The following is a 19238-nucleotide window of genomic DNA, read 5'->3' on the forward strand; positions in this document are numbered from 1 at the left end:
TCAGGATCAGCTCACACAAGCTGTGAAACCTGCTGTTCCAGGAAACCATGCAGGGAGAGCATGACATGAACATTCACACCTTCTGTGCCAAACTACCTAAGGAGTAAATGAGCCAACTGTACTGTAGATTGCCATGTGAAGAAACCCCTGCTTGACATTCTCATGCCTCACCAGACCTTTCTGGAGCTGTCTTGCTGGTCTATATTTATATATTTTCCCTGCTTAAGTTGCACTCAGGGAGATACTTAATGATAGGTTACAAAAAGGGTCCTTCTGGTTTACTTCTTGTAAGTAATAAGACTATTGGGACTAAATAGGACTAAACTGCAGTCAAAATTTTATAGATGTTGTTGGGTTTTGTGCGATAAAACACAAAACAACAAATTGTTTATAAGTTTTGCAGGAGAATAAGTAAACGGGGGGCCCCAATTGAACAGGTCTTCAGGGGCCCCTGGATGTGACTGAAATGGCACTGTCTGTGCTTCTGCTGAAAAAGATGTACTGTTGTGTTGCTGTTCCTTTACATAATAATTATTGATGTGTGGGATGTCTGGGAAGAGATCTGCTTCCTGACACTACTTTTATCATCCAATATTTGAGAAGCCTTGTCCCATTGTGCTTACATATTCTGCATCAGCATTTTTGAGAAAAGCTAAAGAGGAAAAAAAACTGAAGCTGAAAAGAAATCTCTCAAAAAAGATCTAATCAAAAGCATTTTTCTACATTTTTTACCGACTTGGGCTATCAGCCTCAAGGGTTCTGTCTGGATGCAATCACCTCCAAACTTCAGGTATATCTGGGGTTTTCATTCAATCAGAGGCTTGCAACAAAGTTCAGTTCTGGAGCAAAACATCCACACAGAGTTTGGGAGGCATTTGGATTAGGAGGCTGGTTTTAGAATAATCTCTTTTTAAAATTTAAATTATGCCTGGATTAAATAGACTACATAACAGTACAAAGCACATATTACACACTCATGCATTTTTTTTTTCATTTTTGAATATGTAAATAATTCAGTGCACCTTAATATTCTTACCTTAACATTCTTACTCCAAAGGAGGAGAAAAACAAGAGCTGGGCTGGGGGTGCAGGCTCTGGGGTGCAGCCAGGGTTGAGGAGTTTGGGGTGCAGGAAGGGGCTCCAGGTTTGGGGGGGCTCAGGGCTGGGGCAGGGGATTTGGGCACGGGGTTGGGGCGTGGGTTTACCTCGGGCGGCACCAGGTCAGCGGTGCAGTGGGGGTGCTAAGAGAGGCTTCCCGCCTGTCCTGGCACTGCAGACCGCACTGTGTCCGAGAAGCAGCCAGCAGAAGGTCTAGCTTCGCGTGACTCTCACCTGCAGGCACCCCCCCATACCCAGCTCCCATTGGCCAGGAACCAGCCAATGGGACCTTGGAGCCAGTGCTCGGGGCAGGGACAGTGCACGGAGCCCTGGGGCCCCCCTGCCTAGGAGCCAGACCTGTTGCTGGCCACTTCTGGGGGGCACAGCGCGGTGTCAGAACAGGTAGGGAGTAGCCTGCCTTAGCTGGGCAGCACTGCCGCTGGGACTTTTAATGGTCTGGTTGGTGGTGCTGACCAGAGCCGCTGCGACCCAGCGCCTTGCATTTCACGACCCAGTACTGGGTCGCGATCCGCAGTTTGAAAACCACTGTTTTACACCACAGGGGATTGTTATTTATGCCTCTTAATGTTTAACAAGAGGTTCCAATACTGTTAAATCTGCTGTGAGGCGAAAAACAATGAGCTGCAAAGAGACTGATCTACTTTAAAATCTGCTCCAGATAGTCTGAATGACTATGTGATGTTGCGGCTTAGCTGCTGGCATCCTGGTGCCAAGACTTCTCAGCATGACGACACCGGTCAGCATCACTATTATAGCATCATCCCCTTTGAAACAAGGATGCTATTGCCCAATTAGTACTTTGGAGCTTCAAGCAAGGTTACCAGCTCTGTTGATAACTCAGCCAAAGGTTCTGAGTCTATTATAGGAGTGGGTGGGAGAGGTTCTGTGTGGCCCGTGAAGTGCAGGGGGTCAGACTAGATGATCACAATGGTTTTTTCTGGCCTCAGAGTCTATGATACACCAGTCAGACTCTTCTGCACCCACTAAGGACGGCCAAGATGTTGGTGTCCTGTAGCAGTAACTGATGTCTCAATGCTTCTTCAGGCTAATGGAATTGTCTCTCTCTTTTGCCCCCTTTCCCACAACATTCTCCTGCTTCCCTCTCCATGTTCTCAGCTCTCCCCTCCCCATCTCTCTTGCTGCCTCTCACTCAGGTCACCCCCCGCATCTCTTTATGTTTCCTGACCAGTCTCTTGTTCCATAGGCACACGTGTATATTTACCTATGCCCAAGACTTTCACGTCAGAGTCTCCTACCCCTCATATCGTCCCTCTCTGGCCCTATTCTAATGCACCCCGATGTTTCCTTGCATCCCTGTCAATCTCCTTTTCTGCCCTCCATATGGCTCTATCCCCCAGTCTTCTTCCTGAACCCCACATTCTCCTCCTTTTCCCTACTGAACCCTGCAGTCCCCTTCACTCTGCTGAACGCTGATTTGTTGATTTTCCCTTTGCCTTTAGCTATATTAGCACTTTCAAAAATAAGCTTTATTTGTATTGGATTACCCATGTTTTCTTCCAGGATATGCAAGAAAAATTAATTGGACCTAGTTCATAAGATCTCTTCAGGGCCTTTCCTACATTTAATGGTATTTTTTCTTCTCCTGTTTTTCAAGTTCATCTCTTCTATCAGTAAGTTCCCTTTTTCTTGTCTCCACCTGCTTTAGACCATAAATCCAAAGTTGCACTGGTTGTTAAAACCCTTTTTATTAGCAACAAAATGTTTATTTCATGCGAGTCTGAGCTGAAGTCTGTAATGATGATTTGCAGATCCTCTGTCATTAACCTAAGTCAGAATATGTGTGGTTCCAAAGAATGCATTACATCGGCCTATGAGAGTGGTCTTCTGCTTCACCTGCTGTTGTCTCCTTGGTTGCAGGCGTTACAGGGGCCAGCTCTGTGTTAGATGCTGGTATTAGGTCCTGGTGTTAGGGACTAAAATATTTTGATATCTCCGTATTTTTTCTGTCCATTTCTAGGTTCTTGCACAGGAGTTCTTCTAAATTGGGATTTTCCCACATCACAAGCAGTGGGAACAGAGATCCGCCTGTAAAGCCATCTTGGCTTGGCCTCTAGAAAGTCCCTACTTTTTATTCTTTGGCTTTGTTTTGTTTTTTAAAATTTCTTCACTTGTGGTTTCCTGCAGGCTTAGTTGTGCATCCCCTGAGAAATCTGGGGGTGGAGTGAAATCTGGACTTTCAGAAAATCTCTTCCTTCAGATTCATTTGTCACTGTTGATCTCAAGTATTTTTCCAGAAACAGGAAAGTTAAGTAATTGGTTTGGTTACAAGTTCTTTTTTCCAATTGTTCCTACTGTAATAAAAGGCCTTTTAGCAATGCCTACTGGAACAGTTACTGTCAAGTGTCTCCTCAGAGGAGAAAAATCAGAAGAAAATCTTCAGGTTGTTACGTAAGATTTTTGCTATGTGACACTTTATGGACAGCAATGAGAGATGTTTGACTAAAACCTCATATACAATGCTTTGGAAATGTGAAATGCCCCAACAGAGAGGACATGGGCCAAATTCAGCCCTGGTGTTAAGCTAGTTTACATAGGCACTCAAGTCAATATAGTTTTAATTTAGATTGTAAAACCTAATTTAGAGTGCAAGCTCCTTGGGGCAGGGACTGTGTCTGCTATTTGTTCTATAAGGCAACTAACACATTTCTGGGTTCAAGAAAATAAATACATACTGATACACTGGGCATAATCTGATCCCACACTTACAAAATAAGGGAATTAAGGGAAAATTACTCAACAGCAATTCTCTTTTCCCTAGTCCTCTCTTTTTCCTTTCTAAACAGCAAATCCAAAACAAGGAAGCCTGTGGCTTTACCAACCAGAAGTAAGAAGACAAAAGATTAGTCAAATCCAAGACTTCCAGAACAAAGACATATATAATAAGATCAAAGAAAAACTACACCAAGCAGCACTTCTTGAGGGGAGCAGAAGAGATGTAGCACAGGAAAAGAGGACTACAACAAACAGAATTACTGGTGAGTAATCTTCCCTTGATGTATGTCCTCCTTCTCCTAGTCTACCCAGCAACAATTACAATTAGCAAATATCACAAGCTAGGCCTTTGGAGGGAGAGGAGGAGGGCTAGGAACTTATTATATATAACTACTCTCGGAGAACTAATGCAAAGTAACATTAATAAACAAGTACAGATCAATCTGGTAGTTCAAGAGGAAGTTATGAGGAAATGAACAGGTGGCCACCTTATAAATTTCAGAAGCAGATGCTTTTGCACTATGAATCAATGAAATTGGCTACTGCAGAATGGAATTTAATAATTTTGCATATAGCCATTTGGTTAATGGCATACAGTCTTGAACAAATCAGTCGTAGTCAGAGAAGTGATTGTAAAAATGGCATCTTGTCATGACACTGAACTCTTGATGGATTTCTGTTTAGAAAGACAGAAACTGTTAACTTTTACAAAACTCTGAGTGAGAGATCAGTACAATTCCAGAACTTGCTTTGCACACTGAAAGACACTTTCTCTGATACAGCAAAGGAGGACTGGGACACAGCACAGGTAAACAAAAGGCTAATTAACATAAAACTGCCTGAGTTTTGAACTGGACTCAGTGAGCATATGAAAATTCAAGTACAGGCCCATTACAGAATATGGGAACGGGAATGCACATTCAACTTCTTTTGGAACTTGAATGGGGAGAAAGTATTTCAAATCTAGGGATCAAGGACAGAAGTTGACTGCCTCTGAGCATGACTCAGTCACTAAACTCCTTGGAAAAACCTTTAGCAGTCTATCTGCCTTGCTCAATCTCCACACGGTCAGTGTAAGCATTCCGGGCTGAAGAACAGGATCAAACCTTCAATGCAGTCGTATAGGGCATTTCTAGGAATGCATTGCAATCACAGATTTAGGTTCTAAAACCAAGGGTAGTTGGACTGCAGGGGCCAACACTCTTTCATGAATGTTCTTTTCTCCAGAATCAGAGATCCCATGAAAATATATCATGTCCCCAGAGTCTTAGACTCAAATGATCATGAGCAGGAAGGAGAGAGTTTTGCTGATAGGGTGGAGCTAAGCTATTCAAATAGGTGTCCCAGATTATAGTAAATGTCCTGAAACACATGGAGGTCCAAGCTCCTCTTGGTAGGGACCATTACTATTCTTGTTATTAATAGATAGCTCATGGTGAACCAATCCACCATGATGCTCTCCTTCCTTTAGAGGTTCACTTGCTCAGAAAGAGGGAAGAAGAGAATCTATCTAGAAAGTCAGCCACGAGGCTTTAGAAAAGATTTGAAAACTTCCAGTTTGCATGGCAGGTGTAATGTAGCTATAAGGAATATGACTCTGTTCTGCTTCAGAATAAACGGTCAGCTAAATTACAATTCAGAATCTTTATTACTAGTGATGACACACCAGTGAGGAAGGACACAGCTTGATCTTTAGATCTCAGAGTGAATTTGCAATACTGACAGCTAGAAAAATCATCTTTCTGACTTGTGAGCTGAGCATATTTTACATGGAAGTCTTATAGGGAGAAAAACTGGCATGATATTATGTCATTTTTACAGTCACTTCTTTGACTATGACTGATTTAAGTAAATCTAATTTGTTTAGTTTTAGGGCTTATTCTAATTTCTCAGTGATACTAGAAAAAAGGACCTCCTCATTCTGCTCATCAGCATGCGCTGTCTTCCTGTAGTCAGTGGGACCTGCTACTTTCAAAACTTCTGAAGACCAGGCACTAGCTCACTTTAGATTAAAGGAAGATAAGCCCCTCGTTCTTGCAAACAACGATGAGACATAGCCAATAGATATGCGTCAAGGTTACCTGAACGCCTCTCAAAATGCTTGGCTCTATTATCTTAAAGAGAGGAACTTTTATCAAATACAAGAGTTTTCTCAGTCCAACTAACATGCTGTTACTCCAGTCTATGAACAATGAACAATTCAAAACTCAGAATCTCTAAATATGGCTAAACCAGTTGATATTTTAGTCTCAGAGTCTCCATGTAGTGTATACCCTGGTAAAATATAGTAACCAACGTGAAAGTCATGAGATTGCTGTTGCTTATTTGGTCCCTGAGTTTTCTAACAAGTTTCCTTTTCTTGTTCCTTTTTCTGCCTTATTTTTCATTTTATTTTCTACACAACATGAGTCTCTACACAACAGATCTACACAACATAAATGCATCAAATATAAAAGGCACATACATTTCCATGCTTAACCAGAACAAATATAGTCACAAACTTGTGTGTTCACCCTAACACAATTAAACAGATTGTTTCTCTGGATTTTCTGTTTTTCATATCCAATACTTTCCAGCGACAACATTGCCACCCCATAAATGTGAGCAGCAAACCTTTTCTGAAAAGGCTGTATACTGTTAATTACCTATATAAGAGTCTATTTTCTCATCACATCCCAAATACTGCCTTTGAATATACATAGAGTGACCTAGGACTTTAAGGAATTTTACGTATGACTCAAAAGGGAGAATTTGGTCCTAAAGTTTATGGAAAGGCAGCAGTCCAGTTAAGGTTGAGGTTTATTTCCCAATAAAAGTCTGATTTTGTCTCCTATCCAAAAATCTTCAGAGTACATTCTTTGTGCTGCAGGTTCTTCATATTTTGCCAGCAGACAATTTCTCCCATATTTCTGGGATTCGAACAAGTTATTCTCGATTTAGATAAAAATAAGTCAATCATTACTTTTTGAAAATCTGCTAAAACCAGCTTTTCCGAAAAAAGCTAAAATGAAATTTATTTGAAAGAGCTTGACGAGTTGCAGTGCAAAGGACTGATGTTATGATGGGAAAAGGTGCAGTTGGGCAGTTATTCCCTGGAGTGATAAGCATGTCCACCAGACTCCTGTGGACATTAAAAAAAAAATGCCAAGCGAAGTGAGTCTTTAGCCCTTTTATTTCTGAAGAGAACTTTTAAATGTAGATTCATTGACACTAGTCACAGTGATTTTTCTGACCCAAATCAGGAAAATCACAACACATTCGCACTGTCCCCTGGCATTCTCACCAGTGATGCTCTTGCCCGGAACCCCTAACTCAATGACAGCTTGGAACCATCTTCATCTCCGGTGCACTCTCCTCAAATATGAGCTCAGAGCTAAAGTGGATGTGGCAGCTGTGGCAACAAGTGGAAGTTAATACTCTTCCTGTAGTATTGGAGTCAACGCCACTCCCTTCCCTTCATTCCTCCCAATTAAGCCCCACTGTGGCAGACATTTTCTGTAGGTATTTCTGGCTGCTGCTAAGACTCCAGGAAATCATCTCCACTTGGTGCAATATCTAGTAGGGAGATGGTGGCACCAGGCCTCACCCTGCTATCAACAGTTGCCTGTTCTCAATGGCAGCAGAGCGCATCAAGTGCTATAATCTCCGAATAAGCATGTCGGCTGAATGCATTTCAGTGAGTTCACCTTCAAAGCTATTCATGGCTTTGGCCACAGGTTCCAGTAGAAACAATAGGATTCATTTAAAGATTTTATGAAGGGATTGCAATTACAATGAGTGTCTGGTGAAATAATAACTGTTTATCAATTAAAAACAGTTTTCCACTCTGCTCCCTCTCAGCCATCTGAGCATAACATGCTTTCTGAGTCACAACAAACATCTAGGGGGCAAAACGTAGACGCTAATGAAGTTTCCCCCATAGATATTCTTGTAAATATTGCACCAAACCTTCAGAAATGCATCAGGCTAGATGGCCAGCTGTGCTGAGCTTACACACGCAGCAGTTGAGGAGCAGGGAGAAGATGGCTCCAGGATTATGAGCTGCTCTAATTTTCAACAGCTGAAGTCGTTACATAAGAGCTGCTCCATCTGCCAAAGATTGGCTGGTGCAGTGTGTTTCTGGCTCCACCTCTTTTTTTTACCCCACACCACCAAAACAGACCTCCAAAGTCCATGGGTGGGAAGGGGGTGTCATGCAGGGGAAATCCTCAGCTGTCCATATGAGACAGCTTTATGTCCTCTTATTTGGGTTGAGTGAAGAATCTTCTTCTTTTCCAGAGAAGATTTTTGTTTGTTTAAATAGTGTATGACCTTCTTCAATTTTGAGCAAAGCAGCAAGACGTAATTAACTGATAAATACATTTGTGGTATTAAAGAGATACAGAGACAGGGCCAGACTAACTTGGTCTCGCACAAGTGCATGGGGCAGAGAAGACAAGGAATAGATCAGGTGTACCACCATGTACTCACCAGGAAACCTAGGAAAGGATTTTGCTCCTTCAGGCACAATCCCTCCTTGAACTCCACCTGCAATGCTGTTGATCTGTACCTTCCGCATGGCACCATCGAGACCACCATCAGTGGGCCAGCTACACCGAGATATTCAGAAACATGCTCACCTGTGTTGGAAAGAGCCTCCTAGGTAGTACCATATACTCTTTCCAGCTATTTCTTATGGAAAATAAATAACTTACTGCTGCACAAGTTGCATGTTGTAAAATGGGAAAAATTAAGACAGATCTCAATAGAGTTGGAAGCCAAAATTCAAACACTCTTCTATTACAGATACCTTCAAAACAGAGAATTTAAAAAAGAAGATACATTGTAATTTCAAAATATTCCACACCCGACATTACCGGCAGTGAATGAAGTCGGGAACTGGGTTGTGCTGGCTAAATGATGCTGCATCAAGGTTCATGCAAATTTCCACATTGTCCCCAGCCATGATTCGCACAGCAGCCTTATTTTCATCCTCAAACATTTGTCTTTGTAAGGATGCACAGAGCAGCAACATGAAATCGTCTGGAAAAATGAAGATATCACCTTGAGAACTTCAGCCATTATCTCAGTTCTATGGTGTGGAATGCTGAATGCTATTGGTGAAATGTTATCATCTAATCACAGCACAGTAGTTCTTACAATGATCCCTGAGAGATTGCATTATCTATGATGCACTGTAATACAAGTTTGACATTTGTTGCTACATTTCATTTTCACCTGATTATTCCACTTCCATGATTTTTTCTGAGAAGGAGATTAAAGGGAGGAAACAGAATTCATCACTTTTTATTCAGCTTTATTAAAGAAAAATGAGAATGTACCAGTTGCATAAATTACTGAACATTTGAATGCACTGATTTGATAAAAACACAATTACTGTTCAATGTACTGTGTTGGTATAATGACTAGCACAATGTGGTCCTGCTCCATGAATAAGGCCTCTAGGATCTAAGTAATAAATATAATAATAATGCCCTGTATTGCTGCTTCTTCGAAACAAATAAAACCTTTGTATTATACTTTTGCATGATTTGAAACCAAAGAAAAGTAAACAACTTTCATAGCCTGTGCTAAAATACTTACAGACAAGAAAAATAGGATTTGGTCTTTCAATGAAGTCTGGAAAGTATAACCACTTTATGATGTTGGAGTTGAAGTTGGCATTAAGGCTTCTCCATGGATAGTCTACAATAAAAGGAAGCACGCAAAAATGTAATCAATAGTTTATAACAATTACTTCATTTTCTTTAAAGTATCTGTCAGTTTTCCAGCAGTTTCCTGTAAGAGCAAATGACCATAAAAGGTAAGTGACCCTACCTTTACAAGGAGCAGGTGGAATGCCAATACAAATGAAATACTGGAATATAATGGTGCATGCCAGAAAACAGCAGTACTTTGGCCAGATCTCTGCAATAGCTTTTCTTCTACGTCGATATAATACAGCAATTAACCAGAAGGCATGAATCATGGCAAAGAAATCCATTCGTTGACCAATTACATTAACTGACAGTAGGAAACAGGTCTGTGGAAGAAGTAAAGAAAAATATGCAGCACTTAGAATCCCTGAGATGGTCAGGGCAGATATAATAAATTAGCTTTTCAATCTGATTCTTGGAAACTTGATGTAGCTGAGTGTAGCTCTTCACATACTAAGCCTCTGACATGGTTAATAGTCCTCCACCACCCCACACTTTGTGTAATTTTCTATCATCACTGACTATCTCAATGCAACTGTAAAGCAAGTTTCCATTTCATGCTACTAAAAAGATAGAAAATGGCCAGAACGTAGTCATGATAAAGCCTAGATTGGAAATGCTTAATTGTTGCCAAGCAATGCATGTTACATAGACATATATTTTGATACTACTTACAGATGTTAAAAGAATGAACTCATAAAGAAAAATAATAACTGGAGGGCATCCTCAGGTGGGAACCACATAAAAAGAATAAGCTTTGTGACAATGTAACTTTTGTTTACTATAGACAAACAGCTCAATTGTTCTGAAGTGGTTCGCCATTATTTTTGAAGCTCTTTTTCCCAGGGTAGTTTCTACTCTCTGGTTGCACTTAAAACAGTGCCTTTAGGTGATGCTATGATGCAACACTTTCTTTTAGAACTCAGTGAATAATTCATAGTGAATCATTTAGTCAATGAATTTCATCATTTCTCTCTCCAGGAACTGCTCTCAAACAGTGATGGTCTCAATTTTTGTGGCTAACTAATTTTGGTGAATTGCTCCCAAGGATTGCTTGTTAACCATTCATTACATTGACTATTTGGAATTTGAGAGAGATGTTGGTTAGTTCTGATTAGACTCATAGGCACACAGCAACTTATAATTGGGTTTCCACTGCAAATAGTTATGCACATGAGCTGAAAACTTGCTTTCTGCAGGTATTCTCTAAAGTTTGCTTAAAACTTGCCTTTTACACAAACATTCTTGCCACTACACTAATTTTCTTCATTTGAATATTAATGAAAATTGAACACAAAAGGGTGTGAACATAGCTGAAGCAAATTCACTGTTCTATTCAAGCAAATATTTATAAGTGTTTTATGAGGTATTTACTCAGCATTACTTTTTTTTCAAGATGGATTAAATTTTGCTTTGTCTGTATGAGTTGGTGCCAGACTGGCAGGGAAGGGAAGGCAGAGGGAAGGTGGGAGCTAGACAGAGATGCAGGCCAAACAAGAGATACAGAAGGAGGAAGAAGAAAAGGAGTACTTGTGGCACCTTAGAGACTAACCAATTTATTTGAGCATGAGCTTTCGTGAGCTACAGCTCACTTCTAACCTCAGATCTGCCCTACCCCTTTACCCGTGCTGTGGCTCGCAAAGCAGAGCAACTTTATCCATGGAATACAGCATTGGCCTGAGACTCAGGAGCTCAGGTTCTACTTCCAGATCTGCCACTGACCTGCCACGTGACCTTGGGAAAATCACTTCCCCTGTATCTTTCCCTGCTCATGCTTTGTCTATCTTGTCTATTTAAGTAGTAGGCTCTTGAACCCAAGAAGCACAGTGCAGAACCAAGCTTCTTGGATCTACCAAAATATAAATAATACTAAAATAAAGAGTGACTTCTTTCTTTTCCCAGATCCTGCAACAGTCCAGAGTGCAGCAGGTGCAAGAACAGCTAACATGTAGTTAGCCATAGACAGTAGCCTGCCAGCTGCCGCTTTTCTCCTCTGCTCCCATGGTACTCAACTCAGTTGTGGGTGACATCAGTGGATGCCCCTTGCCAATCCCTCCCTGAATAGCACACAGCCTTCCCTTTTGGTGAATTAGAAACAGAGCACAGGAATGAGAAACAAGTATATTGAAAAGAAAAGAGAAAAACAAGAGAAAAAGCATGGGGAGGGGAAGATGGAGAAGGGGAAGAGATGGTGGTAACTGTGCCCAGACAACTCTGGCCCTAGTGAGAGTAGCAGATGAGGAAGCAGCAGGTTGTCAGTACATCTCTAACTGGAACCAACAAAACAAAACAACACCAGGTTGGGAATCATTGTCTTAACCACATGAATATGTTATTTACCTCCAACCCAAACTTGTAGAAGAAGTAGTTTATGAAATACTTGGCACAGTTTATGAGTCCATCATCCAAATGTAATCTTGTAATGTCATGGAAAATGGTTTTAGTCACAGGTGCAGTAAGATTATTTCGACATCTGTAGTACTCCTGATGCCGGTAAATTGTAACTTCAAAGGCCAGAATAGCCAGCATCAGTAAGTTATTCTACAAAAGAAGCAATAAAAAGAAGATAAAATCAAAACTGAAATATGAGGAATTGGAAATATTTTCTGAGAAGCATAATCAATGAATATTCTAGTGGATGTTATTGTTTAATATTGCTGCAATACCAAAATGTTCTGGGATTCAATTTCAAAATGGGAAGTTTACTTGAGTCATAAAATGCATCAAGGGTTTACCAATTCCACAATTTCTGTTCCTCCCTCTGGAGGGGGTAGAGAGACCTACTGTTCCTCACTGCAGGTGTCTTGACAACTGAGACTCTGAATTCATACTCGAATACCTGCAAGGCCACTGACTTCTGTTCTCACCAACGAAACAATGGAAGTGCTTGATAGAGTTCTTTTGGTGTTGTTTTCATAACCCTAATTTATGTGGGCTGTTCACTTTGCCTGTGTTGGTGAAAGAGGGAACAGCAGCACTATTAAGTACTGCCAGACAGTATCTTTTATGTGATAAAAGACCAGAAACTGTGCATCTGTCCCAAATTTTGGCCTTGTATTGCTGAAATCACATGAAGATAGGAAGCAGAGAACCTGAAATGGGCTGGGTCAGCACTGAGAAAGTTACCCTCTGCAGAAGGGTGTAGTTCTAATTTCAACTAATCTGATGACTGTGTTCAGAACGAACATAAATCTGCAGGCCAATGAAGGTACCATACAGGTAGGTGAAGTAAGTCACTGATTGTTTTTTTTAATTCAGGAGGAGTCACAAGTGATCATTAAACCTGTGATATAATCTAAAGGTGCAGTGACTCAACTATGATTTTTTCAGCCATTTTCCATGCAGAACTTCTTATCCTAAATCATTAAGTAAAGGACTTCAGACACTCTCTAATCCTAAGGGAGTCATGCAGGATAGCCTTCGGGTGCTGACATAGAGTAAAACTAAGAAATGTTTAATCCAAATGAAAGTAACAAAACACACCCTGCCTGCATTAAACAGAACAAAAACTAGAATAAAGACAGGATTATTGCTGTTTCCCCTCCCCCTACCCCCACCTCCCAAAAAATCCACAACATTTTTCCCAAGTTGTTTCTAAGGGATAAAAGTTTTAAAAAAATAATTGCAGGTAAAATGTGCTGGCAGCCAGGGACAATTATCCAGATCGAACATTTATCTTAGATCTTATAATATCTGAAGTGGATGTATGTTGTTACTTCTTACAAATCTTGTAAGTCAAATTTCTTGACATTCTTTTAATCCATAGTAGCGCAAGAGAGCTATGGTTCCCTGTGCATTTTATCTGAATTATTGCATGGAATTTCCTTGAGTTAGGGGCTTAGGAATCATGCATAGCAGGGCACTTGCCCCCTAACCGTACATCACATTTTTTTTTCTCCATTGCCCACAGCTCACAATTCATGGAATGATGTATTGTGTGTGTGTGTGTGTGTGCGCGCGGGGGGGTGGGGGCACATGATCCATTTCAAGGGTATTGAAAAGTTCATCGGGAGTAAGAGGCAGTCAGTCTAAACACAGAAAAATGTAGAGCAGTTACCCTTAAGTATACAAGCAGGGGATAAGACTTCCTTAATCCAACCCACTCTGTAGGATCAATGGGTGCGCTGTAGAGAAGCGACGTCTTCAGTTCTTCACTGCCTATGTCAGTTTCATTTTCTGTAGGCTAAAACGCAAACAACGATAAGTTCTTTCGTTAGAATCTCTTTGGAGCCACTAGGGGCAGGAATCATGATGGCTCAGCAGAAACACATCAGCTGAACCGCAGCTTTGAACACTTCACATGCTTCCTTTGGCTCTGTCCTTTCACTGAAGTACCTAGCAATTAAACTCTTAATATGCACTACTACTCACCATTGTACAGTTACTGGAAAAGGTGCTAGGGTCAATAGATGTGAGCTGATATAACATTTTGCAGACGATAATCACACATGTCCAAACAGTGCAGACACTTGATGCCAATGGGCGGAATTGAGCATATGGCAAAGCAAGAGCCCAGGCAATCAAAAACACAAAGTTAAACAGAGACACCTGAAAACACAAAACAGAAATTACACAGAGCAGCCAGATGACCAGGCACCTTAACGTGACCTTTTACACCTACAATACCTCACACACAACAGTCACTGAAAAATCCTTCAAAACAAAGGGCCGAAAACAAGATCTAAGAAAAGTAACGAAATAAACATTTAAAACAGCTCTCGATGTGATGCTAGACATGGATGTCCCTGAAACTCAACAGCAGTTAGTGGCTGGTGGAAAACATAGTAATCAATTAGGTTGGAAACAATTCTAACTTCAAAATACTATTAGCACCTCTAACCCACACAGTGGCATGCTCACTCTACAAGTATGGTTTTAAATAAAAAGGGCCAAACCTGTGGCCCTGCTTTTTTTTGCAGCAACAAGGTGTACACAGTGGACTGTTCGGGTTGGTAGAAAGGTTGATTTTTGTGGTAGGGGACTCTCATAAATTATTTTCTAGGCACACTAGAGTTCTCCCTCTCATCTGAAGGGGCTGCTGGTGGGATGGAGAAAGACAGAGGGACTATGACTTTGGTTCCCAAAAAATTAAACAAAAACCGTAGTATCTTCATTGGTGGAGAGGACTGGAGATTTGCTGTGTGAGAGGGGTCCCCATTCCCAACTGATGACTTTAATTTAAGATGGGACTTCAGGGTTTGATTAGGCACCAGCATCTGGAGAGCCCAGCTGGACCATGGAACCGCAGTTAAGCCTGCACCTAAGAAGTAGGTTGGAATGAGGTTTGGCCCAAGTGTTTGCTGTGGAGCCAAGAAGCGTCAATAGAAGGATGAGATTTTGTCAGCACGGGTTTTACTTGCCTCTTTCACTGTGACCCAGATGATGTATGAAGAAACAATTTTGATAATATGCAGCTCCAAAAGCCACCACACAAAAACTTGCAGTTTATGAAAATATTCCAGAAATTTCAAGAATAGCACTGTGAGGCGGTCGATCACCAGGTGCCACTTATTTTTTAAATCTGCAAAGACAAACCCAACGGAGTCACTGAAAAACTCTCTTTACCTTTGTTACTTCTCTATCCAGTAGAAAATAGTAAGACAGGATTTTTTCCGCTCAGCCCCCAAACAAGAGACATTAAGGTGAGTAAAATCAGCTCTGACTTTCAATGGTGGATTAAGACAAAATGGGGCCCACCACAACAACAAATCAAAGACTACCCACTACAAAAGTACTTGTAGCACTGACTGTGCATCCAATGGCCCCTGCAGACCCAGGGCCTGGATCTGTGAATCTGTGAATCCATGGATCCCTGCCTTAATCCACCCATTGATCTTGTAGAACTAAATCAGTTTAGTTTGATTATATTTAGTGGATATGGTCCTATTTTGTTCAGAAAAGTGTAAACATGAAAGTAATTCACAGAGGATATTTCTTCCTAGCAAATCTTTATGTCAGCTTTGAGCAGAATCACATTCCAACCCTGAAAATGGTATTGCTGAGAGTGACAATGTGGAAATGGAAAAGACTGCCTGACGCTAGCATATGGCCGAACACTGCTTTCTAAAAGCTGAATATGCCACTGAGATGATTAAAAACATGTTCACAAGTCTCTCAGATGTTTACACAGTCCTCTGGGAAGAGCAATATACTGTAATAGAGTCTGCAAACCCTCCTGCAGAGTTTTGCTTGAAATACAACTTTTTAGTTACCTTCATTGTACACTTAGCATTAGTACTGCTCTGTTTCATACACATAACACACTACATCGTAGAATACCATATTTTGCTAACCAATAAATGAAGGACTTGATGAAAAAACATAGAGGTAGCATCACAGATGTACTTTGTTCATTTATTTTGACAAATGTAATTTGCAGGGAGGAGCCAGTCACAGATGTAAGCCAGCGAGGAGCAGTTTAAGAAGGTTGTGTGGCACCCAGGAAAAGGAAGGCAAAAGATGGGGCCAGCCAGAGGCAAGCCCCCAGTGCTCCTGAGGCCCAGCATTATGTGGAAGTGACCCCCGCTTGGACACTGTTAGGTTCCATATCCTTGGTTCAGAAAGGAAAAAACTGAAGGGAGGAGCCAGACAGAGATGGAAGGTGACAGAAGCAGCTATAGAAGCAGTTTAAACAGGGCCTGTCAGACAGCAATAATGTCACGACAAGGCGGTCCACAGTTTTCACTCTGAATATTCTCTGCCCTGTACTGATTGGCTGTTTGCTCCAACCCCGTCCTGTCTCCTCCCTTAGTCTCTTCACTTCGACTTCACTCCACCTGCCCTTCAGGCTCCTCTCCCCTTCCTTCCTTCTTCATTGCTCTGTTCCCCTTACAGTTTCCCCTCCCTTCAATGTCCCCTCTCCTTTCCTTTATTTTTCCAGGTAGCAAATACTCTCCTAACTTAAACTCACATAAAGGAGTTTAATTCCAAAACAACAACACAACAAAAAAAATGGGGAAAAAAAATCATGGCACTAACATGGCCAACCATCACTCTGTTCTCTCTGCCTGTGTGTTCTATCCCTTTCCCTGGACTTTTGACTGTCTTGTCTATTTAGTCTGTACAATCTTTGGGACAAGGATTCTCTCTTATTCTATGTTTGCACATGCCTTGCGAGTTGGCCTCTAGGCACTAGCGTAATTCATAGATTCCAAGACCAGAAGGGACCACTGTGATCATCTTGTCAGATCACCTGTATAACAAAAGCCATAGAATTTCCCAAAATAATTCCTAGAGCAGATCTTTTAGCAAAACATCCAGTCTCGATTTAAAAATTATCAGTGATGAAGAATCCACCACAACCCTTGGTAAATTGTTCCAGTGGTTAAGTGCCCTCACCATTAAAAAATTATACCTTATTTCCAGTCTGAAATTTGTTTAGCTACAACTTCCAGCCATTCGATCCCATTATATCTTTCTCCTCTAGGCAGAAGAGCCCATTATTAAACATTTGTTCCTTCATGTAGATTACAGGCTGTAATCAAATCACCCTTTACCCTTCTGTTTGTTAAGCTAAATAGACTGAGTTATTTGAGTCTATCACTGTAAGGCATGTTTCCTAATCTTTTAACCAATCTTGTGGCTCTTCTCTGAACCTTCTCCAATTTATCAACATCCTTCTTGAACTGTGAGCACTAGAACTGGACACAGCATTTCAGCAGCAGTCACATCAGTGCCAAAAACAGAGGTAAAATAACCCCTCTACTCTTACTTGAGATTCCACTGTTTATGCAACCAAGGATCACATTAATTCTTTTGGCCACACCATTACACTGGGACGTCCTGTTTACCTGAATATCCTCTATGAACCACAAGTCTTTTTCAGAGCCACTGCTTCCTAGGATAGAGAGTCCCCCATCCTGTAAGTATGGTCAACATTCTTTGTTCCTAGATGTATACATTTAGCTGAATTAAAACTCATATTGTTTGCTTGCACCCAGTTTACCAGTGATCTATATCTGAATCGGAGATCTGTCTTCATTAATACTACTCCCCCAATTTTGGTGTCATCTGAAAACTTTATCAGTAATAATTTTATGTTTTCTTCCAAGTCATTGTTAAAAATAATAACTACCATAGGGCCAAGGACCAATTGGTGTGGAACTCCACTGAAAACATACCTACTTGATGAAAATTTATAATTGCATTTTGAGACCTATCAGTTAGCCAGTTTTTAATCTATTTAATGTGTGTATTATTAATATTATATCGTTCTAGTTTTTTTAATCAAAATATCATGTGGTACCAAGTCAAAAGCCGTACAGGAGTCTAAGTATATTTTATCAACATTATTACCTTTATCAACCAAATTTGTAATCTCATCAAAAAAGATATCAAGTTAATTTGACAGGATCTATTTTCCATAAACCCATGTGGATTTGCATTAGTTGCATTACCAACTACAATTACAATTATTTCTTTATTAACTCAGTCCCATATTAGCTGCTCCATTATCTTTCTAGGGATCGAAGTCAGGCTGACAGGCATATAATTATCTGGATCATCCCATTTACCCTTTTTAAAAATTAGCACAACATTAGCATTCTTCCAGTCTTCTGGAACTTATTGAAAATCAGCATTAAATATCCAGTTAGTTCTTCAGCCAGCTCTTTGAAAATTCTTGGACGCAAGTTATCTGGTAATATTAGTAATAATTTAGTTTTAACTAATTGTAATAATTCATTATAAGGTACCTATTATGTAGTACATATGTATTATATAAACAATATAGTCTTAGGACCTGATCCTGCAAGCTGATCCATGGATGTGGACTCATATGCCTGTGTCACTGAAGTCAATGGATTCCATCTTGGAAAAAGGTCTGCTAGTCAGATCACTTTGCAGGATCAAGCATTAGTAATCTGAGACTTCACTAGCTCACAATGCTATTTGATGAGAAGTAGAGTGAGACCACTTTTTAAAATGAGAATTAAGTCTGAAGATTGGGTTAGTAAAATGTAGATGAATGAGGACCTAACATACAGTAAGAATGGTTGCACAGTCAGTACTGGAGATGAAAAATTAGATGTGGTTGCCTAAATTGGCCGAAGATGCAGAGGCATTTCAGGGATCCTTAGACAATGATGTCAAGTTTTCTGATAATTATTTTTATTTAAAAAGACAAAGAACTGTCTACTGAGTGCATATTTTGTATGAAATTCTGCCTTTTTGGGTTTCTGGCCACATAATTCCCAATTATTCATTTTGTTTTCTTCTTTTTTCTTTAAAAAAATCTCCTTTGCAAGTATTTTTCTGTATGCACATGTATGAATTAAGATAGTATTTAATGACATGATCACGTATTATTTCTCAAAGAATAAAATGTTATATTGTGCAATTTTTTTTTTACCATACTGGAAAACAACACTTTGAAGGTGCCAGGTGAATGAAGCAGGGCATGCAAATTATGGTCATGAGTTGTATCTGGCATAGAGAGAATAACATATGGCACAAGATGCTACACATTTAAAAAAATTAAATGGAATATTGTATTATTCGAGAAATAGCATTTAATCATGCAACAAAGACTGTATGCATTACCCTGCTAAAATAATGCTGGCAACTCCAGACACTTGAGTGCTTAACAGCGCAACTTTATGATATAGCTTTTTGGTATTCACACACACACTCATTATATGTGAATGTAATCTAAAAGTACCTGACATCCAGTCACAGATATTTTCTGTGCTG

General features: G+C 40.3%; 1 protein-coding gene across 1 annotated transcript in view; it reads right to left on the minus strand.

The window, feature by feature from the left end:
- PIEZO2 (piezo type mechanosensitive ion channel component 2) overlaps nt 1–19238 on the minus strand; it is a 454182-nt gene that overhangs the window by 79315 nt on the left and 355629 nt on the right. The window contains exons 21-27 of the mRNA XM_073331610.2: nt 14909–15069; nt 13920–14096; nt 13606–13731; nt 11889–12089; nt 9670–9874; nt 9436–9537; nt 8709–8874 (exon numbers count right to left, since the gene is read on the minus strand). Of these exons, the coding sequence (XP_073187711.2) occupies nt 8709–8874; nt 9436–9537; nt 9670–9874; nt 11889–12089; nt 13606–13731; nt 13920–14096; nt 14909–15069 (1138 nt within the window). The remainder of the gene's footprint in view (nt 1–8708; nt 8875–9435; nt 9538–9669; nt 9875–11888; nt 12090–13605; nt 13732–13919; nt 14097–14908; nt 15070–19238) is intronic.

This window comes from Lepidochelys kempii, chromosome 2 (genome assembly GCF_965140285.1).
Source record: "Lepidochelys kempii isolate rLepKem1 chromosome 2, rLepKem1.hap1, whole genome shotgun sequence".
NCBI classification, from domain to species: domain Eukaryota; kingdom Metazoa; phylum Chordata; order Testudines; family Cheloniidae; genus Lepidochelys; species Lepidochelys kempii.